Source organism: Cottoperca gobio, chromosome 13 (assembly GCF_900634415.1).
Source record: "Cottoperca gobio chromosome 13, fCotGob3.1, whole genome shotgun sequence".
NCBI lineage: Eukaryota > Metazoa > Chordata > Actinopteri > Perciformes > Bovichtidae > Cottoperca > Cottoperca gobio.
The window spans coordinates 8,457,288-8,484,210 of NC_041367.1; the positions used below are offsets into that span (position 1 = coordinate 8,457,288).

General features: G+C 39.9%; 1 protein-coding gene across 2 annotated transcripts; it reads left to right on the forward strand.

Annotated features, from left to right (window-relative positions):
• The first annotated feature begins 1,381 nt into the window (after positions 1-1,381).
• Positions 1,382-26,884, forward strand: relt (RELT TNF receptor). 2 transcript variants are annotated; one of them, XM_029445604.1, is made up of 11 exons: positions 1,382-1,520; positions 14,956-15,030; positions 15,243-15,335; positions 15,510-15,694; positions 16,116-16,168; positions 16,288-16,542; positions 21,144-21,224; positions 21,642-21,720; positions 23,385-23,768; positions 24,339-24,464; positions 25,002-26,884. In XM_029445604.1, exons 2-11 carry the CDS (start codon positions 14,989-14,991, stop codon positions 25,003-25,005), a joined length of 1,302 nt encoding a protein of 433 aa, XP_029301464.1. In that variant the 5' UTR covers positions 1,382-1,520; positions 14,956-14,988; the 3' UTR covers positions 25,006-26,884. The 2 variants fall into 2 exon arrangements, with proteins under 2 accessions (XP_029301464.1, XP_029301465.1); XM_029445605.1 differs by lacking the exon at positions 1,382-1,520 and adding an exon at positions 5,695-5,762.
• The last annotated feature ends 39 nt before the right edge of the window (positions 26,885-26,923 follow it).

Below are 26,923 nucleotides of genomic sequence, written 5' to 3' on the forward strand. Positions count from 1 at the left end.
CAAACACATGACACACTCCTCGGCCTCTTGTTTTTGCTGCTGGATGGATGGTTTCTATTCTTATAATCAGGAACTTTCAAAGCAGCAGCAGCAAAAAAAAAAAAAAAAAGCAAGAGGCCGAGGAGTGTGTCATGTGTTTGACACTTACAGCACTATGCAAGATTAATAAATAGAAACAGAATAGAAACAGTTCTCTAAAAACTATATGTGATAGTTTGCACATCTTATCTGCATTAAAGGAGCTGCTTTTGCAACAACTGCAGAATTATGACTCTGCTCTCAGACAGACACTCACTCAATTTAAATACTTTATTACGACTTAATTGAACTACATTAATTTAGAGACAACATTTAAAAACAAAACCATTATAAAACCCTAATAATAGGATACAGAACATTTTTCCTTATATTGCATTCTTTGCAACTAAATACCTGACATATTATCTTAGCTTTTACTTTTAAAAACTGTATCCCAAAAGCATTGGAACATATCGAACAGCTAAAGGTTGACAATTAAATGTACATTAAAGGTTACATGTACAAGTCAATAGACAAAATTAACTATCCACAGGAGTCAAGTTTGATCAAATAATCCAAGAGGCTTCGGTTATGTTAAGACGAGATAAATATTATACACAGGTTCAGTGTACAGTAATGGGCCTTTTTCATTGGAGATATTTTTGCAATGTCGCTGTAGGAAAAGCACAGGTGTCAATAATAACATTAATGATGAATGAACTGTCACTCCGTCACAGCTAGCTCACTTGAATAGAACTGTCCCTCGTTAATGTTATTAGTAACACCTGTGCTTTTCCTACTATGACAAGGTACACTGTACAATAACGTGTACCATTAAACGGCAGGTGTTGGAGAGCTGCACATTGATCCCGACACCACTGACAATTGCAAATATATACTTTAATTGAATAAACTAAAAACTTGTAAACCAGGTCACATACTTTTTACTGTGCAGAGGAGGGAATATGTCCAGTCAGAAGAGTCTTTGAGGATTTTTGTAAACTCCTTCAAAATAGTGTTTCAAACAGATATGAAATTGTGTGGTTATATATATTATTTATCTTATATATGTATGCATATCTATTTTAGTTTATTTATTACAACCATGCCTGTAGCCATTACGAGCTTCAGCTGCCAGGTTGTGATCAGAAGTTCCCTGCTGGGACTACGACCAACAGAGGGGTTTTTACACTCACGCACGCACGCACGCACGCACACACACACACACACACACACACACACACACACACACACACACAGGAGTTTCAGTTTGCAGCGGTGACGCACTGTGAGCTCACAGAGTCATCTCACTGTTTATGTCTTCTTTCTTTTTTTTTACAGAGAGAACGAGAGCGGAGCCAGAGAGAGAACGGGGACTTCGCTAACCGGCTTTGTGGTTTTTCATCCAGTCTTTTTTTAATTACACTTGCCAACTCAGTCCACTACAGCTGATGATGCTCGTCTCTGAACACTGATTTCAACTCGTTTTATTCACCAAACCGGTAAGTCCGTCAACTTTTGAGTCTGAATGGCTGCCCAAGCCGGTACTTTAGTTGTCTCAGTCATTGCCGGCTCGTGTGGGGCTTTTCTCGCCGCAAAGCCTGTCCAACCGTCTTGACCACTTTTACGCACGGCGGTAATATGACATATTGTTATGTTTGTCTGCGCTACGTGGCATCATATGGCACATATTGATACATCAAGTCAAAACGTTCCTGCAACGGGCCTGGTTTATGTCGCAGGGCAGTAACAATGTTAAATGAATAAGTGGAATGAGTTGTCTGTGCCTGAGCAACCTTTGTGGCTGTTCATTTTATTTATCTAATATAGTATGGGGTTTTGGTGTGATGTTCATACGTGACTGAACATATTTATGGATACTTTACCAGCTTCTGGTTTTGGTCATTTAATAGGCTATATGTGTCTGGCTATTCTGCTATATACAACTGAATACATTTTAAATTCGATTAATTTAATAGGCTTATAAGAACCACTGTGTGTCGTGGTGTCTAATGACAGAGCGAGAGCATGCTTGACGCACTGTCATGGCTACGTGATGACCTCACTGGTAGTGTGATCCTCCTCCTCTAATTTTAATGAAGTGAAAAGTCCTGACTCTGCTTTATTTTTTAAGTATTTTCTTATATAGAGACACATCAAGGTCAGTTCACTTCAAGCCAATTTATATTTTGCAAAACAAAAATACTTACTACTACTAATACCTACTGCCAAAGCATGTTGCATTGAGATTAACAGCAAGAAGAAACTGTAAAACATATTAGTAGCCTATACAGTATTAATATTATGTCCCTAAATGTGTCCCTCACACATTTTCCTGTCACATAATCTCTTTTCTCTTTCCTTTTTAAGTTGTGTCTTTATGTATCACACAATACTGCAGTGGTTTCGGCAGGACGTACTGCTGTGTAATGAGCACACTGAGCAACAAGGGCAGGCTCCCTATGCGCACACACACACACACACACACACACACACACACACACACACACACTTACACAAGAGCCAAGATGAGACGGACATTTTTGGCTGAGGGCTTGTATTGTCCGACACCAAATTCCTGCACGTTTGTATCAATAAGAGGCTTTCTTTTACACACAACTATACGCACACACTTCACCCAGAGGAGGGCCATGTACAGCTTCACTAATACTGTTACGATACAGGCATTTTAAGGAAGGATTTTACAGGATTTACAAAGTTTGTTCATTATCACTGTCTTGTTACGGCACGTGTGAACAGAGAATACAATGTACGGCTCACAAAGTATTTCAAATATTTGATGCCGCCTGTCTTACGAGAAGACTCATTTCCTGTTTCCTGTAAATACCATTCACCCCTTCTTGTGGGGATATGCAGTGTGAATGGTGAGAGTGGAAATAAATCTATCTTTGGGCTTCTCTTGGTTTGACCAAAACACATTTTTATCACATATCACAAGTGTGGATATGGAGAGGAGCAGAGAGGAGATGGTTTGATCCAAAAGCGTTTCCAAGTTCACACACTCACTTAAGTGAACCCTTCTGCTTTTACTTCTCTGTTTTTAGCTGCCATCTTGTTGTACCAAGATTATAGTCTATTTTCTTCAAACAACATTAAAACAGCACTGTGGTATCATTATAGTACACACAAGTATAATGGTCTTACTTGAAAATAACTACATAGGTCAGTTTGCATGATTCCACAGATTTGTGAGAGGACAATGATGTGACAGAAGAAGCCTCTTTAAGAATTCAGTAGATTTAATTTAATATAATTTACATTTGAGAGGGTTTTTGTTAATGTGTGGGACAGTTAAGTGATAACCCAACAGGATTTTAACACATTTCTAACCTAAAATGCTTTTGAATATATCTGTGTGTGTGTGTGTGTGTGTGTGTGTGTGTGTGTGTGTGTGTGTGTGTGTGTGTGTGTGTGTGTGTGTGTGTGTGTGTGTGTGTGTCTTAAAACACCTTCTCTTCTTTTGATACATTGTATAAATGTACATACAGATGATTTATAATTAGTAATAAGGCTGTGTAAGGTCTATTGTGCTGTAGAAGTTTATCTTTTTGGCAGAAAATCTCTTTTTTGTCCATCTTATCATGTGCTCAACTGATGTTACAGTTAACTGCACTGAGGCTGACATCTGTAATCTGTATACCTCACACAAATGCCTTAACTAGGAGTTGGTTTACGTCGCCCTGGATTTATCCTGAACCAAATATAACCCCCAGTTGACGCCTACCCCACCAAACATTTACTGTACACTTTCATTGTTTTTGCAAAGACGTAAAGATAGCAGGATGAGAAAGAGAGAAGAAAGAGCTGATAATAAACATGTAGGGATTATCGAAGTAACTTGTGCATGTGGAAGTCAAAGACACAGCTTTAACTAGTCCATCAATCCCGTGTCTGTCCATCCTTCCAACCGAGTGGTTGGGAATGCCGCCAGGCGGTCTTCCGTCCCCGTGCCACTGCGGCTTGCCTGCCTCCCCAATGTCAGCCAGGAAAGTCTGTGCCAAAGAAATTCCCACTGCACCACCGCAGATCCCGATCCAAGCTGGCTCAGTGCTCTGCACGTGCAGATTGGTGAAGGATTGGATGATTACAGGGGAACCTGGACACAAAAAACTGGAAAGACGTTGGCACCAGCTTGCGGCCACTCACATACACTTACAGTATACATGTACATACACACACCCAACCTTAATTATAAGTTGTTTTTTAATGGTAAAGCAGGATTTGATGGATGGCATTATCCAAAATGTACACCAGGCTTTCTCCCTCGGAGAAGGAAATGTTCCTCAGGAGACCCCATGTCTCTTGCAAACTGCATGTTATGCGGCAGATGGTTGAGTTCATTTTTTTGAAAGTCCAGAAGTGGGGAAAAAGTCATTTCTCGGATAATTTTTATTCCATTTGAACTATTAAACAGTTACAGTTCTTAGACACTTTCCAGATCATGATTTCACATATAAGCATAAGACCAGTTGATAAAATATGATGCATTGTTTTATTGATTAATCTAACATGTATATGAAGAAGTTACAATAGGTTCCAGCTCAACCAGCTACAACATTGAAGTACAAGGTAACTATTAGTATTGTACTGCAACTGGTACTGCAATCATTTCCTAATAAAAAGGTATGAATTATTCCACTACTGCTCCTACATTCATCTGACACACTGTTTCTTTAATGTGGTTTGTACCTGGATGCTCAGTCACATTCCATGAGATTTGATTCAGGACAAAAGCAGGCGGCAGTGATCTCGCTCCGCTTGGACCGAGTTCATGACCTTTCCCCTCTGACTCCTCCATCTACTCTCTCACTCCCCACTATGTACTATTTAATGACACAGTTTTAAAAATAAGCTTTAAGAAAAGAGAGTGCAGACATTTGCTAACCCACAGGCCAACTCTGGGGGAGGAAAGATAAATCTGCAAGGTGACCGCAATCTGCGAGCTGAACTCGCCAGTATCCAATCGCTGGCTTTAGTTGCCAGAACAAATCACACACCAGCGAGTCCGGGTCTTTGTGACGAGGCACTAGTGTTTGACAGTGTGTGTGTGTGTGTGTGTGTGTGTGTGTGTGTGTGTGTGTGTGTGTGTGTGTGTGTGTGTGTGTGTGTGTGTGCGTGCGTTTGATATTTTGGAGAGAATCCACACAATCCCTTGTGTGAGGAGTGCTACAGACCTGCCCCATTTCAAAACAACCACTGAGTTATGAAGATGTAGCCAACAAAGATGGCAATTGGACCTCTTGGCTGTAGCAGCACTTTTATAGAGTTATTGAATACAACTCAAAACACAGCATACTTGGATCCATTCATATATGTGGATGTGAGTGAGCGTGTCTGTGGTTGGGTTGTATGTTGGGGGCAAACTGCAGGATTCCTTTTCTGCTTTGTTGTCTCCAACTCGGTTGTTTGCCTGGACTGCAAGGAATCTGGGTGGGACTTCTCCCACACTACGCCGCTCTTCCGCTCCCTTCACTGGCTACCAGTAGCTGCTCGAATCTGCTTCAAGACACTGATGCCGGCCTACCGTGCTGTGAATGGATCAGAACCTTCCTACATCCAGGCCATGGTTAAACCATACACCTTCTGCACGCTCACTTCGCTCTGCATCGGCCAATCGGCTTGTTATTCCCTGCACGAGCGGCACCCAGATACCCCGCAAATAAGACCCGCCTGTCTACGATCTTGGCTCCAAAATAGTGGAACGATTTCCCCATTGATATCAGGTCAGCAGAAAGTCTTCTCAATTTATGTCGCAGACTAAAAACCGTGGCCAATAATGATAATAAAATTAAATACTAATTATATTTTCTAATTTCTGTATGTAGCACTTTGCTTTGGCCTATTTGAAGGTAATGTACTTGCAAGATTCTTGCTGTTGTGAGTTTGTATCCTAATGGTTGTTTTACACTTATAAGTTGCTTTGGACAAAAGCGTCAGCTAAATGAAAATGTAAACTGCAGGGTTGCTTATCTGCTTTGTTCCCCCTCATCCATTGAGGAACTGTTTTCACATACTGTATGTATGTACAAATTTAGTGCACATATGGAGTTGTTTAACATTCCCAGAGGTAAGATTCCCAGTGTTCACTCTGGCCTCCGCCCCTTGGACTCACTGACCCAGCCATCATTAAAGTAATACCAATCTTTCCTATCTATTTCTTCAATATGAAGCTAGAACCAGGAGATGTTTAGCTTAGCTTAGCATACAGAAAACATGGGGAAACAGCTAGCTTGGCTTTGTCAGAAAGTCAGTCCCACGGTGACAAAGGTTAGGATTAGCTCTTAGCTTCTAAATGTCTAACTTTTCCTTTTAAGATATGGGTCTTCAAGGTTTACATCTATCTGCAACAGTCAACACTTCTCTTATTTATGACTTCAGTGTTCCCTGAGAGCACGAGACAATGTGAAGCCTCATGAATGCAAGCATGTTGTATAAATACATAAGCATACAATCTCTACAGACGAGACAAAATGTTTCTTCTACCTGAGCTCAGCTTCCTAAATAATAGAGGGTAGATTTTTCCACTGACTAAAACAGTAATTAATGAAATCCTCTGTATTTGTTCGACAAATAGAGATGATATGTTGGAACTGTTGTTTTTACACCGCATACACATGCCGATTGTTTTATTATAGTGTGTGTGTGTGTGTGTGTGTGTGTGTGTGTGTGTGTGTGTGTGTGTGTGTGTGTCTGCTGACTTTTATATAGAGCTGAAACGTGTGAATGGGTTGTGAATTATAATTTAAGGTGTTGTGAACATAAGGAGTTGATTTACCACCGTTAATGATGTTGATGAGGTAAAGGAAAATACCAGTCTCTCACACATTACACACGTATTGCTTTAGACGTCTTGGATTCTGTTAGGGTTGCTTTGTAGCCAACATTGCTTTGTGGTTAGCTTCTGGTGGGTTAAAATAGTAGCAAAGTGTCCTTGTCTCCTCATGAAAAATATGTTTTTTTAGAATTAATGCAATTTTTGACTTGTTTGTAATGAGACAAATCTAAATGAATGAAAAACATTTCTCCCGCTTATGTAATTTGACTAAAACTAACTTCAGTGGGGACTTAGCCTAAAGCATGTGAATTTATAACTCAGTCTACCTGTGACATCCCTTTCTAATGAACAAATGGAAAGGAAACATTTCTGTTGTATCACCAGAGTTTCCTTTGTATGCATATAGCGTATGCATTAATTGTGGCTGTAAATGAGGACATTGTACTGTCACCCTGATGTATTGTGGGATCCGGGCCACTGCTGCAGTGGTATTTCTCTGGCTGTAAACTCGAAGGAGTTCGTCTCTCTTGCTTGTTCTTCCTCTCGCCCTGTCTCTCCACTCTCTCTCTCTCTCGTCAATTCAACCTCTCTCGTTCCAACTCAGTGATATCTGACAGACAAAGTGCGGCAGAGACACAAGAGAGGCCTGTTAAGTTTCTGCCGGTGTACAGTTCCACTGGAAAACATTACGACTGAACATCACGTCAACCCAAGGACAGAGAGGAGGAATGACGGACACAAAGAGATAGTGAGAGAAACGCCTCCGCAGACATATGTGGAGAGGCTACACCAGCCCATTTATCAAACACAGTCCCCATAATGAGACATTGTCTGAGCACTAACTTAGAAAGTGTTGGTGTAAATCAGCCTTTCATTTGCCGATAATGGGCACCTCCATTAGCTCAAACAGAGGGTATGGTTGTCCCAATCACGTCGTTGTCCTACACATGCACATTATCTCTCGGCCCACGAAATGTCTGATGGATAATGGAGTGTAATTACCTTAAACCTCTTTTTTGCCAGCTCAGTTCTTTTCTCTTGTATTTTACTCTTTGGGCCGTTAGATAAAGTGGTGTTCCCCAAGGCTGGACAGGCTACGTGACCTAATGGGCCTAATAGGTAGCCATTATAGGCATGGGAACTTGGTGGTTGACTTTTCTTTGTCAAGCCTTTCTACTTCATGACGGAGAGGGAAATCCACGTCTTTTCAAGTGCTTTGAAAAGGGTTTCATCAGCATTTCTTTAAGCACAAAAGGAGCATTCTGTGTCTTTTTTTATTTTTTATGAAACTACACGAGTATGCATCAACATGAATCTTGCTCTGTTTTAATCAAGTCTAAAGAAAAGATAAATCTCAGTAGTCTCTGCAAAATCATATTCATGTTATCATGTTATAATATCTAGTTATTATATCTTTGCAGTAAGGTTAGAACTCTTCAGGAATTAAGAAAAAAACAACATTTCAAGCTTGATGACGATGCATTTCTGAGATAATCTAATGGATTTTTAAAGGGTTATGAGCCTAAAACAAAGGAGGATTTCACAACCTGCAGAGCAGAAAATAATCCTTTGAATGTCTGTCTTTCTCTGACGATGCATCACCACACCGACAGAGCAATTGACAAAGATATTTAAACCATTTACCATGATCTGTCATCTTTATATTCATACCGGCCAAATATTTCCAGGACACAGCAAGTCAATGGTGATAACCTCTGTGTGTTTTCTTACTGACTCGTCCACGGTCAGGCTTTACTCTATTATAAAGTTTTTGATAACGTTTTACTATATCTTTGGTAATTATGTCATTAAAGGCGGTTCAGGTGAACTGCTGCTACTAGACTCAATGTAACATACTCCATTCAGTACAACAGTATGTTTTATAAGGTAGTGAATACTATACCTTTCGAACCTCATTGAACTATTTAGCCGACTACTTCCTATAATGCGTTTTAGTTAGGATTAGGCGAATACGGTTCAGTAAAGGTTAAGATCATGTGCTTTGAGTAGTTTGTCCAAATATTCACTTTGCAGAAGACGTTTTGCAATATAGCAGCATACTGAACCTGTCAATGCATGTCATCCTGCTTTAGTCTTTATTTGCAAGATGCAGAAAGCCCATTTCTTACCTGGAAAAGGCTTATTTAAGGTGCTTGAGGATGAAAAGAAAGGCATTAACACTCAGTTCTGTACAACTAAGCCAAATGTTTGAATGTTTACCCTGCCTTTTAGCATCACCTTTATGAAACCATCTTGCTCTACTTAGACAGTTTCATGTCACAACCAATAAGTTGTTGACTCAGCAGATGGCTCATTACTCACCATTTTATAATCATAATTTGTTTACAGGGGTGTCTCTTTAAATATGTCCTGATCTGTAAGCATGACTTGTCCCTGTAAACTTGAAACTAAAATACATTGCGCCATTAAAAATAACATCATTGCAGAGTCTCATGTCTAACCATAATCATGTGTAGGCCTACTTGACAAATACAACTCATTGTTATGAAGCCAAAAAGGTGGCAGCTTGATCTCTCCTGCCACTCAGTCACCTCACACTGAAAGGCGAGGAGTCCCACTCATTCATGCGTTTCCTCTTTTGTGGTCCCTTGCTTCCTTCACACCTTCATCCAGTAGGATTTCTCTATTTAGCAGCTGCATGACATCAAGGAGCCAAAAAAAGCTTTCCAACACATTAGCTGCGACTCAGGTCCTCGCCCCAAAAACCACCACAGAATAGAATAATGTCCGTGTTTTTGTCATGCCTTTGCCATTACTTCTTTATTATTGCTATTCTTAGGCACCCTGAACAAAACAGAAAATGTGACAAGTCATCTGATGTTGTTGCGACTTGTTATTTGAATGTGTCAAACAACAGCACCCAGGGTTTTGGGTAATTACTGTTTAACAGTTTTGAAAAAGTCGTCACGCTCTTCTTCCTTCCCTTATGAGGTGTTTTTGATTTTTTTATCCAGTCTTGTTGTTTTCACATAAAATGACGAAGGAATCGTGCGTGTTGGTGTCTTTCGGCTTCTTTAATGTGAATGCTGGGATATTCTGAGAGGTGTTAATATTCTGTTATATCCTGCTATTCCTACGCTCCTGTCTTCTCTCACTCTATTTCTGTTGCTTTGTTTGTCTCTATTTCTTTCTTCTTTCTCTCTCTCTACTCATACCCACACTTGGGGACAGAGGCGTAAAGCAACCCGGGTTAAGAAATACATGCAAACAATAAAATGCAATTATAGTATTGACAGCTCAAGAGCTGAGAGACGTGGAAAGAGCACGTTAAAGAAAAGTATGCGAGTCCAAGCATATGAGACTCATAAGTGACAGCAAGCAGACAAAAAACTTCAGTTTCCTTGATAGGGATTAAGTAAAGTCTCAGACTAAATTGTTCTTTTCATTGTTTAGTGCATCTGTGTTGAAATATGTTTTAGGTCAAATGTGTATTACAGTATATGGTTAAGATCGCCTGTTTCATTATAAAACACATCCAAAACACAAAAAAGATAACATTACTCAACATCACTCGCAGTAGATAAAGATTAGTGCTCAGACTTATTTAAACAAGGTAAATTCGGCCTCACACAACTGATTCATTTTGTGCTTTTGCTATAAGGTCAGACAAAATGCATTCCAGACATTTTGAAAAAGGGCGATGATAAAGTAAAGAGATGCTGTTGTAGAGTTATAAACTGTGGTGAATGCAGGGAGTATAGGCGATGAATAAGGAATCAAAGATGTCTTTAAAGTAATGATTTGACATGTTGGGAATACATATATTCACTTTCTTGCTGAGAGTTAAATGAAAAGATCGATGCCACTCTCATGTCTGTCTGTTACAGCCAGCAGCCTGTTAGCTTAGTTTAGCATAAAGACTAGATATGGGGAAACAGCCTACCAGCACCGCAAAGCGTACTTTTTCTCGATTGTATTTTGTGTGTTTGGGGCTATTTATTGAGCTTTTGAGTTACTGGTAGGTCGATTTTGGTTACCTTTGGACAGAAAATATTTAGCTGTTTCCCACTGTTTTCAGGCTTTATGCTAAGCTAAGCTAACTATTTCGCAAATCCTTTTCTTTAAAACTTTTCCTTTTGGTCCGAGGAGCACTTTGTCATGGACAGAAGAGAAGGACGAGTGTTTGAAGGCGGACAATGCACAGGGGCGGTCGTGTGCAATGTAGGTCGAGTGGAAGTTCCACGTGTGGCGGTCACTTCTGTAGTGGCTTTGTGGGGAAAACCTCAGACAAACTGGATTTGAATGCAAATGCATCACACGCAGACAATGCTGGCTTGGATCGCCAGGCTGTGAATGGCTGAGTGGTCAGGGAGCTCATTTTTGGAAACGCTTTCACATGCATTTTGTATTACAAGCACATTTTCACTCCATGTGTCGCGGTTGCATACAATGACTGCTTTTTGCCTGTGGATAGCAAGCAGGCGAAAAGGTTGTCAAACTATGCTGGTCTATGCTGAATTATTTCTCTTCAACCAAATGTCATTGTATTGACTGTAATGCAGTAAAAAGATCATAATGGAAAATGTGTTTTAGCAGATGCTTTTGTGCCCCACACTTAAATGCACAAGCCTTTTCAAACAGGTCAAATGTGAAGTTGGTCTTACATGCATCCATCACACGATAAATCAGTTCTACCTTACTCTGCTGGAGTTTGAGTACAGTTGTGTCAGTGACTGCACTTCTGAAGGTCAAGTGAGGTTCTCTGTGGAAATCCAACATTCCTCAAACCCTCTCAGCTTGTCCAATTTGTTACTTGACACTTTCCAAAAAAAGAGGTACTTAATTGTAGGTCCCATTTCTGTTTTGCTCTCTCTATCATTGTCGTTTTATTGATCATTTTTTTCAGTTGTGTTGTGTGCTTGTGTGTTTGTAAGTGTGCGTATGTGCGCGTGGATGACTTGTAATTAGCCTCTTGCTCTGGTCTGTATGGCATTTTAACAAATGCTTCTATTTATATCATGCTATCAGCCTGAAGTTTTAGCAAATCTCCCTCCCTGCTACTTTATCCTCTTTCCACTCCTCCCGCTCTCTTATCCTCCTCGACAGCTCTATCGACCCTTCAGCCCTGTGTTGTTTTTTTAAACTAGTGGTTTTTCTGTCCTCGCTTTATCTTTCTCTTCCTCCCTAAAATTATTCTTCTGTAGCCTGTCATTGGCGTGAGGGCCTTGCCGGACCAAAATCATAAACTTTTACATTATTTATTTTCTTGTCAGTGTAAAGCACAGCTTGTTGTTGGCTGGATTTTATGGCATTCCAGATGTATAAAGTATAACTGAGTGCACAGATAATGTGTAAATACAAAAACATGTTAAGGCATATCACCTCACACTTACTGCCTCACTGCACATGTACACTATGGATCTGCTGTATGTGCTGACCACAGATAGAAAGACAATGAATGGGTTTGAGTGAAGCAGTCAGTGTTGATTTGCTTGCTAACTAATGTTTAAAAAAAATATGCTTTGATGCGTGGTCAAAGGTGAAGAGGTGCATTAAAGTGGCCTCACCCCTTATGAACACACACACACACACACACACACACACATCCACACACACACACACACACACACACACACACACACACACACACACACACACACACACACAAACACAACACACACACACACACACACACACACACACACACACACACACACACACTCTCTCTCTGTTTTAGCTGTGATAGAAGGGGCATGTTCCAAGGACGTCAGGGGTGTGTCTGTGGTTAGAGTGACAGTATAAGACACAGGCAGGTACATTGAATTCTCCATTCAGCTACACAGACTTGAGTTTTGTGTCACTTTTTTGACTTCTCGAGTTGCATTTAATTTAACTAATTTAACTCTCTTAGTTAGAACTAATATTCAGATTTTTATTTTTTATTAAAAAAATTCTAGTAAATCCAGTTGACATTTTTGAGTTACTTGTCCAAGTACCAAATACGACCTTTATCAAGTTTTAGTGTTATTCTTAGACCGCAGCAAGAAAGCGGGTTTGGTCCTGACTCCGCGTTTGCAGCAGCATACACAGCATCCTCGCTGAGTTGCCACGGCAACTGTGTCAATCAGCTGCAAGTCTGGGGTAAGTGTGCTGCTCTGTCTTTCTCCTCTTTATCACATTTTTTTTGTTCTGTCTCATATTCTCACTTTTCTTTATTTCTATCTTAGTCATATTGTCTTATATGGAAAGTATTTTTCCTTTCTTCTCCTCTACTTTTTACTGTCTCTTCTTTTCTTCCGTTCTTCTTCTTATCATCCTTATTATGTCATTATTTTCTATCTCTTCTCTTCTTTTGTTTAACATAATGCCTTATATGTTTCTGCTTTGGTCAGTGGCTGTTTTAGCCTATTTGGGTCCAACCAGTCTCAGCTACTTTTTCTCCTCTTGGGAGAAAAAGTACAGAAGAAGAAAAAACATATTTGGCATGTTTGGCTGTCTGATATGATCATGTTCATGTTCGACTGAAGTAGTGCAGTGTGATAATAATGATAATAGTAGTCCTGTGTGAATTCACAGTCCTGTACTTGCGGCCACACATAATTGCAGTGTACAGCACATTGTGTGCAACAAAGTCTGCGTAACAAACTGATTTATTTTGTAATTTGCTTTATTAATAAGATGTTTTAGGACACGCAGTGTAAAAATTGATCACAGCAGATTATGTCACAGCAGTTTGATAAAGATTGTCAGTCTTAGAAATGCATTTATTTCTCTAATTTATTCTTCGGTGCAATTAACGTGTTACACTCTAGACCTTTATCATGTGTTCAAGGGAGCGAGTCAAGCAACTCTGGAGTTCAGATTTAGATTCAGAACAGCTTGTAGGAATTATCTTTCTGCAACACTTTTGCACTTCAGCACATTTGCTGTCACAGGAATCGAACCTTAATCCTCTGCATGTTGAGTGGCCAACCTACTCTGCTTTGCTGCCTTTTTAATGTAACAAATGATCATATGTTGATACAACATGATTTTGGCATGTTACATTAAGCAGTGGAAACTCAAATGTGAAGGTGCTATAAATAAAGAGATAAAATAAGAGAAATAAAGAGAATAAAGTGATCTCAGTTTGGATTTCATTTTAGTCCGGGAAGTTATATAGAAGCATCAGTAAAGGGCAGTAATAAATGTCTTGTCGACCACTTGTTACATTACATTACAGGTCATTTAGCAGACGCTCTTATCCAGAACGACTTACAGTGAACTAACTACAGGGACAGTCTGCAACTCTGGGTTAAGTGCCTTGCTCAGGGGCACAATAGTGGCAGCTATTGAACTCAAAAAACACACCTAGGTCCAGTGTTGTATTTGGAAGCCGAACCACCACTAGGCCACCACCACTGTTCTGTGTGCATATGGATATGTATGTGTCGGTGTGCGCTGTGGGGAGCTATTTTATTTTAAATAAGCTGTTGTCAAATATTTTCCGACAGTAAATTACTAATTTTAGAGAGGATAACATTGTTTTGTTTTTAAAACCTACAATTACTAATGTCACTTAGTCTTGATAACAATAATCCATTCAAAGACTGTTTTTCTAACTCACCTAAATGTCCGGAAATACTCCTCCCATTGGCAGCTATCTTCAACCATGTTGGCAAATGAATATGTTGTAGCACGAATAATTGCTCAAAATCTGTACGCAAGTACCAACTGCCTAAAAATAGCCACAGAAACGCCGTTTCATTCACTCCTGGCCATAAAAAGAACCTGATTCATGTTAAATGTTATTTACAGCATTTTCAACTGCTCCTTACCTCCCTGTCACTCGAGTCACTGCGCTCCAAATAAGTCCGAAAAAATGACTCAGATGTTTTTGCCATGTGAGTGTGTTTTGTTTTGTGACAGTGTACGTGTGTGTGTGTGTGTGTGTGTGTGTGTGTGTGTGTGTGTGTGTGTGTGTGTGTATGACAGAAGTGTTGTAATGTCATGTCGTTGTATATCATCCATATGTGACTTGAAAATATTTCTTGTCAATAAATTGTGTTTGTAAAAAAGCACAGTTGTGTTTAGATGACTTATATTATGCACTTGAAAACCCATATTTACATGATCCTGACCATAGTTTACAATGTGTTGAACCCTTTTTCTGACCTGTGTCCGTCTCCTCTCTCCTTTAGATCATATGAACATAGACGAATACATTGAAGAAGATGAGGAACCACCTTTGCTGCTCAGCTCTCGTCCTTCTCACGGTAAATATGTGCATCTGAGTGTTTGTGTGTGTTTTATGAAAGCAAGAAAAATATTCTACCTTGTAAACCAGGTGGCATGTACATCATGATATAGTAAGTGTGCGGACAGAATTTTACTTCAAACCTCCGCTGACGCGCGCGCGTGTGTGTGTGTGTGTGTGTGTGTGTGTGTGTGTTTGTGTGTGTGTGTGTGTGTCTTCGGGTGTCTTCAGGTGTTCGGCTGTGGTGGGACTGCAGCAGTGCAGTGTCGGTGGGCGGAAGGGTGTGTGTGTCTGCAATGCCCTGCTGGCCAGGAGCCTTCCAAGGTGAGACTACAAACTAAAATAAAAGTATTCATTAATTACATTTTGACTGTCTATCTTAGTACATTATGTCATTATATCTCTACTATTAAAATAATATTAATAAGTTGTATCTCAGTACTTTCTTTCTCTTTTGCTTCTTTTGCTTGAGTTTTGAAGTGTTTTCTTTCTTGCCAGGCTTGTGGGCTGATCCAAAGTCCAACAGAACAAGTGCAATGTCAGTTGTGCCCGACAGGAAGATTTTCAGGCGCATTCGACTCTGAACTTTGCGCCCCACATGCATCCTGCAAGATCCTCAGCCGTAAGGTTGCAACCCCTGGCACTGCAATCTCAGATGCTATCTGTGGGGACTGTCTGCCTGGGTAAGGTCTACATGTCTGCTTGTTAATTTACCCACGCTTCAATGAAACTGTAGGCTTGACATTCAAAGTGCTTTGCCAAACATGTACCTCGTAAACTTTCATTTGTTCTAAATTAAGTCCTGTCATTCTCTTTGTTGAGAAAACACACACACACACACACACACACACACACACACACACACACACACACACACACACACACACACACACACACACAAACACACAAACACACAGACACACTCATACATACACTGTCATTCACCACAATGGGCAGGCAACAGCAAGCACTATAGGACATAATATGCCACAGGCTTAAACCGCTGATTCATTCTTTCATTGTAGAATGGTCCTTCACTCTTTTTTTTCTCCCGCCCATCGCTCTAATTATGCTCTTTTCTCGTCTTTCTTTTTCCATTTGCAGGTTTCACTCCGCTGCCACAGGGGAAGTTCCCACCCAAAGTCTGTGTGTGAAAAGTAAGCAGGATCCTGCAGCTTGTTTCTGAAAATGTGTTTTGTTCTTTATGGAGATAAGATTATACTCTAACATCCTAACTATATCTTTCTCTGTTTCTTCCTCTTCTTCTTTCTCTCAGCATCTTTGCATGTCAGAACGGTGCGTACAGTGGGTAAAGGTCCATCCAGCGGTTCAGGATTGCCGGTCAACGGCACAGTGGTACGCAGCGCTGAGGAGAAGACGGCAGAGTACGCCGTGTTTGCTTTGGTGCCCATCTTTTGTGTGATGGGCCTGTTGGGTATCCTTATCTGCAACATCCTGAAGAAGAAGGGATACCGCTGCTCTGCTGACAAGGAGGGAGGGGATGAAGAAACTGCCACACCACTGAAAGAAGGTGAGAGAGATTAAATGAAAGCAATTGCAAAAAAAAGAAACAAGAAATTAAAGAAGAGAAGGAAAAAGTTAGAAAGAGAGCATAAGACAGAAAGTAGTAGGGCGAGTGACTACTGAAACTAGCATTTAGGTTCAGGTTGTTGTCACGTTTGCCTATTCAGCTCACACACATGCACAAGATGTAGTAAAGTGTTGTCAGGAGTCGTGGCAGTGACCTTGTGTGCAGCCACAGTCTCTATCTCTCTGTGATTTGACTGTGCACAAGCCTACAAGAGAGGCTTCTTTTTTTAAAAATCTCTTTCAACTTTGACTTTGCAAGTGTCACTACATCTCATGCATGCTGTGTTTTTCTAAGCATACACTTATATTCAGAAAAAGGGGGGGGGGAGGCATTCCCATCAACTCCCTTGTCCTACTGACGTCAGAGAAAAACTAACGTGGGCTAAATACAGAAAGAAGTATAAAGAGAGGCGGGGGAGGGCAGAAGAATAAAAAGAGTCACAGGCATGGGGGTGGTATTAACCGAAAGAGAAATTGATATCAATAAATGCAAAACTCAAGAGGGTTTAGAGAGGGATAGATAGAGAGACATTGAGGGATCAAGCAATAAAACAAGTGTTGAGTTACCACACCTGTTATATGTGATTTGCACAGTTTCACAGTAACATGAGTGCTCTTTATCCCTGTCCTTTGTCATATTGTCTTGGAGGACTCTTAGACCTATAGTCCTGCAGCCTTTGACCCAAATGGAACTCTGTTCTTGTAAGGTGACGAGTCACCTGTGGCAATTATATCACATGGATCAGGTTATGATAAAGTTTATAGTTGCACAAACTCAAAATGTGAGTCAGAGAGAGTTCATTTGATATAGCAAACTTTGCAAACTTGCTATTGTGTACACTTGGTTGCCTCCTTTAAAAAGTGGACATAGCTTAAATATGTTTATTTTATTTCCTGCAGAGAGATTAATGATTGAAACCACTTTGATATCTGTTCATTAGTCATGCAGCTACAGCCAGTAGCCGGTTAATTTAGTTTACACAAAGATTGGACACAGGAGGAAACAGTTAGCCTTGCTCTTTCCATTACAAAATTACAAAATCTGCTTTCTGCAACTCTAAGGCTTGCTATTTAACATGGTAAACATAAAATTAGCATTTTCACACCTTGGTTTTTGCATGACTTAAACAACAGTTGTACCGTTGTAATTAGTGAGCTTTAGAGGTGCTGGTAGGTGGATTCTAACATGGCTGTTTCCCCTTGCTTACAGTGTTTATGCTAAGCTAAGCTAACCGTCTATTGGCTGTAACTTCATATTTAACATATCTATCTTTTCATGTAACTCTTGGCAAGCAAACAAAAGCTTATTTCCCAAAATGTTGAACTATTACTTTTAACTTGCTGAATAACTGAACAAATTACACTTTCAAGTATTATTTTCAACACTATTTTGCTTTTTCATGCTTCATTACTGTCTGTGTAGTTAAGGTCATTTCATATGTAGGCTAAGCATAAACAGATAGAAAGGCTAAGCTGGCTCTTCCCTCACTCACCTGATGGTATGAGGCTCAGAGGAAAGCTGTGTGACAACCAATTAGCCATGTTGTCAGGGCTCACGAGCATCAGAGCACAGATCACACTTTCTGTCAGCACGTTCCACTTCAAGAAACTGTTTACCTTACTGTATCCCATCAATACAACTAAAACGTTTAATTTATTGCCAATAATTTTCACATATTACAACATCAAATCATCCTTTTTATTTAGGTGTTCTTTTATCTCTGTGCAACCTGCTTCTTCGTTACACAGATACAAATACGCACACTTAAAGGTTCCTTCATACAATAATCTAATTGTTGCCCTGCACAGTATTTTGCTTGCTCATTGTTGTTGATTACAGAGAGAACATTACTCTTTTTCTTTCAGCTCCTAGGTTGTTGTTTTTTGTAGCTTCTGTTACCCAACAGACGTCATGATAAGTATCATTATTACATCTGTCATTGGCAAAAAATCTTGCCTAAAAATAAAATGCATTGCACGATGTCAAACAAACCCTCGAACATCCCATCTCTCGCTGATATATATCTGAAACAAATCCTGTATGAAGATGTGATTGTATGCGTCTGCGAGGACAGACAGAAGTCATAGCAACAGTCTTTCAGTCAAAGATCTCTGCCTTTTGTTTTCAGTGTTGCCTTGGTCTCTTCCTCTCCGAGCTCTGTGTTGTGAAACTTAAGACATCCCTGCACCTAAAGAAACTCCCTGAAACCCCCATCCCCCCGCAGTTCTCTTTATCTGTTCCTATACTCTCCATTCATCCGATTTCTTGGCTCTCTAACCCCACCACCCCCATCCTCCCTCTCCTTCTCGTATAAACATGACACTATATCCATCCATCTCTCCTTTCCCAGCCAGATCAATAATTAAATCGGGTCCTCATGGTTTATATCTCTTCTTTCTCCTCTCTCCTCTCCTTCTATCTCTCCTCTCCTTGTTTCTCTCTGCATTGTTTGTCTTTCTTCTCCTTCTCCTTCCAAAATAGAAATATCTGAAACCCCTTAACATGAAAAGTGTCTCAATGTGAGTTTGACTGAATAATATTGGTTCTAAATAATTCATTTTAATTTAGGACATTATGCATATGACAATAGATTGTTTTACTTTTCATCACTTTGAACAATCTGAAGGCACAATGTTCACCTTTGTGTAAAGATAATATCGATCTTAACGCTTTAATAATGTAGTGTTTTTCTGTTGGGAAAAAAGCAACAGTAGTTGGTCTGCATTTGTGAGTGTGGCAGATAAAGGACAAGAGAGTGGAGAATAAGCTAAATAAAGTAAAGACAACAGAAAGAGAGTAATGTAATAAGAATAACGATCAGAGGGCAGTACGAGGCTTTGGATGCTGCATGGGAAAACATTAACTCTCTCCCTCTTCCCCTCTCTTGTTGTTATGTAACCTTGTCTGTCCGCTGTAGTCCTGTCTGGGATAAACTTCTTACTCCAGCACTTTTCTCATCATCTCTGCTCAGGGGAAACACCCATGGGGATGAATTACAGCAAGGCCAAGCTTAGCTCGGCAGGGCTTAAATCAAACTCTACAGAGGCTACTCTGACTACACAGAGCTGCAGACAGAGAAAAGTTTGACTTTTTGGAGAGCACAGTGACAGGAAAGCTGAAGGGGAGAAACAGAGAGGGCAAATGTGGGGTCGATAACACAAGAAATGTGAGCTGTAGTCAAATCTGCAACTTTGTGTTAATGCAGCGTGAAGCCACAAGGGCCGAGTGAAAGTAGAGTTTAGTGGCTGCAGTTATCAGTTCCAGCCATAAGCTCCAAAATACATTTCAACTGATTGTTAATCTGCATTTCTTTTCTGAAGCTCAAACGTCAAACTGAACAAACTGAAATTTATCTAAAAACAAAATGGTGATTTATTGTGTCTGACACTGAAACATTGAACCTATGGGCCTGACTCTGCTGAAGGAATAAATAGAAGAGAATGAGTGCCACACAGTGAAATGGATGCCGTTATCCTTGCATAGCAACAGCCACTATGGCGAGGGACACAGCTATTGTTATGGCCTGACAACAGCCTGACGCTGCTTATGCAAGAATGACATGCACATAGACACAAATGCATACAGTCACATTTTGCTCTGTAACACATAGATACACAGGTCACCTGGCATTGGGGCCACACACACACACACACACACACACACACACACACACACACACACACACACACACACACACACACACACAGAGCCCTGTGTGCTTCAACAGTGCTGAATAGAGTGTGATCGCTGAGTGAGCTATTCTGGACCCCCCTCTGCCCTCATCACTCTCCTCTCAGCTGCCTCTCTGTGCTGTGCTATTATGGGATGGTCGGGGGGAGTTGCCATGGAGGCATATCTATTCTTTGCTGTTCAGTCATCCACATCCATCCTTATCAGTCCCATCGTGCACTGAGGCACAATATCCCAGCAGTGACATGCACTGCATGAACTGCGTTCACTCTGTTTCTGTGAGTGAAGTCGCTGTATTGGTGATTTAAAGCAAATCCATCTTTTCATTTGGAATCCATCTTAATATATAATAAATAGCAGATAGAACATATTTGAGTATATGGGTGGACAGCTATTTTTCTTCTAGTATTTATTCCAAAATATTAGGAATGTACATAACACATTTTCTACCGTGTAGTTTCACAAAGAAATATAAACTCAAGGTCTGCGTCCTTGCTTTTTTCCAAGATTTCAAATGCATTTCATTAGCAGATACAGTTCTCTCAGTTGTATCCTTGTGACCTTGGTATTCAGGCATCACTCTCTGGTATGGAAAAATACCAAATCCTTTTTTACAGTACACAAAAACTGGTAATAATTCTCTACATTCTCTAATATGTTGCAAGTATTATTCAATACATATTTAGATTAAACTCCTTGTTAATGTATGCATATGAAATTGCTTTTGTATTACAGTATACAGTATGTAGTTTATGTAATTACATGGAGAAAAAAAAACTAGAACCTCCATTGTAACACACAGTATTAGAAAACATATGTCTGCTAATATTCTGCGTTTTTGCTTGCTCTAGGTAACAATTGTCCCTACATATCTGACGACCTGAATGAAGACACCATCAGTGTTCTGGTTCGCCTCATCACTGAGAAGAAAGGTAAGTGTTGAGCAGCAAGTGATGTCGCTTACGAACTAGCGGTCAGAGTCATTTCACCTCTTGTGGCTTCAGAGGGGAACACAGTGTCATCAGAGCACGTCACACACGTCTCCACCACTGCAAGCTCAGACTGCCCGCTGCTTAACTCCATCCTAGATGGTTGATGTTAGAAATGAAAACATAGCAGTAAGGGCAAAGGCAATATAAAGTATTCCATCTAGAATAAAAAGTAGAAATCCTATAATGATCTTAATGTACTTCAAACTTTCTTCATGGGAGGTCATTTTTCTAAAAATAATTTTGTTCATGAGCTTCTTATATTGTCTAAAACAAGTTTGATTATTCTGATTGACATCATTGACTGTCACTGCGGTCACATCATTGATTTAATCTCATCTGAATGTTTCTGTGTTTTAGAAAATGCTGCTGCGCTGGAGGAATTGCTGCTGGAGTACGAGAGCAAACAGATGGCCATGAGCAAAGGCTCGTCAATCAAGTATGAGACCACACTCTCTTACACACACCCTATATATACACATATATATCATGTATATATACTGTATATACATATATGTATATATAGGGTGTATACAGCTCATGCTGCTCAAGGTCAAGCTGAATACAGAGGCAAGGAAAGTTTGTGAGAGAGCAAGGCAGTGAAACATTTGGAAGGAGCTCCTGGCAAGGGACGTCCAGGCAAAGAGGAGAGACAACCTTGCCAAATGTTACAGAAAGTTGCTCTTCAGAGATAAAAGCAGAAAGCTGAATAATGATATAAAGCTATAGATTCAGAGCCACCTTACCGTGCATAGGTTTAATGTGAATCCGATTGAAAATAGCTTCCAGTGGAGCCACTTGATATAAAACATTGTAATGTTTTCCATACTGATTTTATTTCTTTATCTTAAAAATAAAAATGCCTGCTGCATTTAACAGGATTATAATTCTATATGCACATCATCAATGGCTCCACTGGTGAAGTGTTCAACTATCACACATTTTAATAATAATACCACCTGCAATTTATTCTTTTTGTACTCTTTCAACAAAGAGAAAAAGAAAGTAATCCCATAGCAACACGCATGTAGGCTGCATTCCCTCAGTGGAGCTCTGAAATGAATCACTCTTGCATGTCTGAGGTTAATGTCTGGCACAGTTGTAACCACCGTCTCTTGAGTCATGAGGCTTTAGTCTGTCACTAATCTCATTGGCTGTCACATAGTTTAAAGTCACACGATTTACATGACCAAGTGTAGTTGTGGTTGGAACTTTGGTTGTAATCTGCGGCCCTTAAAAGTGTTCAAGAAGTCAAAAGTTAATCTAATAAACCCAGCAACATGCTGCTTTCATACCACAGTCTGCACCACTGTGTTTTCCCTTATCAGCACTGGCATCAGAAGACAGAAAAGTCAAGTTCATAGTCCAAATTGCCCCTCTAACAAATATAGACGGTAAAACACTCCAGTATATGTACCACATCTACAATAGTGACAGGGTCCTCTGGTCGTGTGCTGCTGCTGTAACATGTGAGCTTAGATTTAAGAACATTCATACACCGAAATCTGGAAAGTTCTCAGTTGTGTGTGTGTGTGAGTGTGTGTGTGTTGGGTGGGAGGGTCACTACCGGTCACCTACTAGCTAGTACAACACAGGGACACAGCTGCATTCATCTCTTTTGCTCTGCATTTCTCTGCACAAAAGAGCAGTAGAAAGACAAAAACTAAAGAGGCCTGGGTGAACGTGCTTAGAGATAAAACTTAGGATTTCAATTAATTTATTTGTCATTTACACATTCACAATATACAAAGGCATATACTTAGCAACACACAACTTTTAAACTATCTATTAGGAAGCATTATGGAACTAACTGCATAAAAAGTCTGGACTGGAAGAAGTTTTTGTGATATTAGTCACAAATATGTCATTGGTATATGGCCCCATTTAGGACCAAGATGAGGGAACGTGTGTTTTTCTGCATGTAAGTGTGTTCAGAAATCATGAGAAATATACTTTAGGTGATATCAGATTCATATTATACTGCACTGTAATGGACATGGAGTTTTCTTTTTCCAATTTAAGGTAAATTCACCATTTGTCTTGACTAAATTGAATATAAATAAAAAAATGTTTCTCCTCATCCTCTCTTTCTCTTCCTCCCAGGTTCCCGATGCTGTCTCCCCTGTCCTCGTTCTGCTCCCTCCCCAGGCTGTGCCCCCATCAGTCCCACCACCACACCATCTCTGGCCTCTCCGGCCTGGCCCCCAAACACGGCTACCGCTGCACCCGCTGCGCCCAGAGAAAATGGCCCGCTGTCCTGATACCTCCCCTGGATTCCTTTAAAGATCCCCTGAAGCCCCCAAAGACCTTCATCGTGCCCTCCCTGGACACATCCAGCGACCAGCTGAAGAGGCCCCTCCTGGGGGGGATGTTTGTCGACACCCGTCATACACAAGCTGTTGTGCCAAATACTGTACCGGAAAAGGTGGAAGGGAGTGAAGTGAAGGAGAGGAAGGAGGGAGAGCTGACGGTGTTGTCTGTGGGGAGGTGAGACACGTCCATATTGTCCAACACATGAGGACATGCAATGCAAATATTGTACTTTTTACTACATTTATTTGAGAGCTATAGTTATTAGTTACTCTACAGATAAAGATTCTACATACAAAACATATGATCATTTTATGAAATGTAAAATTAGCCCCTCGTCGACAAATTTAGTCGGTTCTATCAGTTCAGTATTAGTTATAATAATTCAATAATTTATCATGTTATAATTCAGCTCTGACAGGAGCCATTCTGTTGCATAATGAGTACTTTCTCTTTTTATACTTCATGTACATTCTTCTGTACCTTTTCTTTACTTGTACTGGCATATGTGGTATTGCTACTTTTACTTAATCTACTTTCTGAATCCTACTTCTACCACAGACATTAACAGTCACGTTAACACAGTCCAGTTGAGTTATAAAGGCTAAACCATCTTTAAACTGTACAAATATATAAGTAGAATTTACATATATAAAAATATTTACAGTAGAATTAAGAACATGTGGCAGTCATAATACCATGATTACATGAATGTAACGGTGATCATATCTCTTGCTCGTCTGACAGATTTCAAGTCGCTCAGATCCCTGAGCACAAGCCTGTCACTGTGGAAACCAAGGCATCATCCCAGGAGCAGCGAAACTCCCTGTTTGGAGGGAAACCCTTTTGCTCCTCATCATCCGGCTTCAGGAGGTACAACCTGTAACAAACGCTTCCCCCCCTCACATCTACTCGCTGTGATCAGTCCTCTCGACCCCACTTCTTTATATTCCTTTCACATCGCATGCTCCTCATTTTAAACGAGTTCAAGAGCTGTGAAGTAGCTTGAGATTATTAGCATGTCAGCTGAGATTCTTCTGGCCAGCACCTAATTATGTGGTCTGTTTCAAGGAAATTATACACAGTATGATTAGTTTATCAATGTCTCTAAAATGATTTGGGAAATGAGCTTCATCTGTTTCCTATTGTCTGCTCATACGCATATGCCAACACTCTCTAAATCAGCATTATTACAGTAATCATGTGTCCGTGTCAAAACCATCTGTTGGATTCATTATGTCCTACAATCAAAAAATCCTCTCAGTAGATAATAATTTATGCTTCAAAATCAGCCCAAATTAGGAATATTATTTATATATATGAGGAAGAAATGCATTTGTCATGTCTTTTTCCATTGTGTCCTTCGTGCCCTCATCCTGCTCCTTCCTTGACATGTTGCCTCTCTTTCAGGTGAAGAGACAGAGAGACGGTGTATGATAACGCTACCTCGCTAGAAGATGACCTCATCATTCGCTGACAACTTGACAGCTGGCAGGGAGGGTGTTTCTAGACGACTGACACCAAGAAACCCCAAGAACCACCTCATGCTGAAAGAAGTTGTTTCTATTCACGCGATAAGAGGAATATAGCTGTATTTATTATTACATGAAAACAATAGTGTACTTTACAGATGTCTCAGATGTACCATCATAGAAGTGTAACGTAGAAGAGAAAGGGGAGAGTATGGCTCAAAACAGATTGTCAACACCTGACACTAGGAGGAAGGATGAGAGGGAGAAAGACAAGTTTGGATCATACAAATGTGTTCTTAGCCCCACACATGAAAGATTACTACCTACACTACTTGTGTGAAGAGGACAAAACACTGTGGAATACGTAACTTACAAAAAGACAAAGCTTAAACAGCAGTGAGACTGAAGTAAACCTATTCAAGCATGTACTACATCTAAAAAAGAGGAAATATAATGCCAAGTCGTCTGTAATCAAGTGCCATATGAACTAAGAGTGAAGGTTCTCATTACCAAAAGACTGAGCAAACCTGGCTTGGCTAAAATAAAAACCTATATGATTTTGGGTCATAAGACACCTGATTTAAGACTACAATAGCACTACAGTAAGTATTATAAGTACAAAATGTTATGAAACTCAATATGATTTTGTTGTTTTAAATATTTTTTATTACAAGTTTAGTGATCTAGCTCTTCTTCTTCTGCTCACATAGGATGTGCAGGTGAGTTGAGGTTTTAGACCTTGAAGTTTTTGAATGTAGTCTTAACAGAAAATGCACTCACTGAGTTCAGTGAACATTTGAGAGAAACATTCCCTCGGCGATGTACACCTACCCACAGTCAGCATTAATACCATTTGCAACTTTTAAGCTTTTAGACTAGTTCCAAGTAGGTGACCAGGGGCCAAAATGTCTTCTCAGAGTGGACCCCCAGATTTTTATCAAAGCGATTCTTTTCTTTTTTACAACAATGCATCCCAATGGCAGTTAGAGGCTAAACTCTAACTGCAAAAGTTACATTGGTATATATCACTTTTGTAGAATAGAACATGTAAATGATTGTACAAATGTAAATATGGGTGGGTATAGAGCCATAAACATACCTGGCTTTTAGCATTTTAGCATCCCGTATGTACGAAGTGAAAGACGACTGCACTGCAGCAATAAGTGACACTTGTAGTCCATCAATAAAAGAAACGGTAAACTCTGTCACACCATCATACGTGTAAGCTGAATTGCTGGTTTAATTTACATAATATAGGCCTATATGATTCATTTCACGTTTTGAGTGCAACATTTCAGTGTTTTAGTCATTAAATTCTTTTTTTTTTAAAGTCAGACACACATACAGTACACATAGCCAGACTCAAGTTATGCAATCTCCATGACTTTAAGAAACCACTCCCACATAAATACACACACAAGCATTTTACAGTTTAATTAAATAAACCAACCAGTGGCTGCAGAGGATTAGTGGTTGAGATGCCTCAAAGTCTTGCAGCTCACTTGGCTTCAGTTTACATCCTCATGGGTTTAAACCAGTGTACTATAATCCTAGAGGTTTTTTATTCACTAATTTTCATATTTTCTTATTACGATTATTACGTAGTTACGAGGACTACGTCAACATGTCTCGAGGATATGTATTGGTTGTTCTATTACTATTATTAGGATTATTATTGTTTTCAAGCTGAAGTGTTGCTGGTAGGAAGGAAGGATGAAGAAAAAAACATTCATCTCATCATCTTTGTAGATTGCATTTATAATATTTAATTTTTCTGTATGATGTTTTTACTGTTGAAATAAAGAAGAGGTGTATTTTAAATGCTGTCTTGTTTGCTGTTATTGCTGGTGATATACAGTA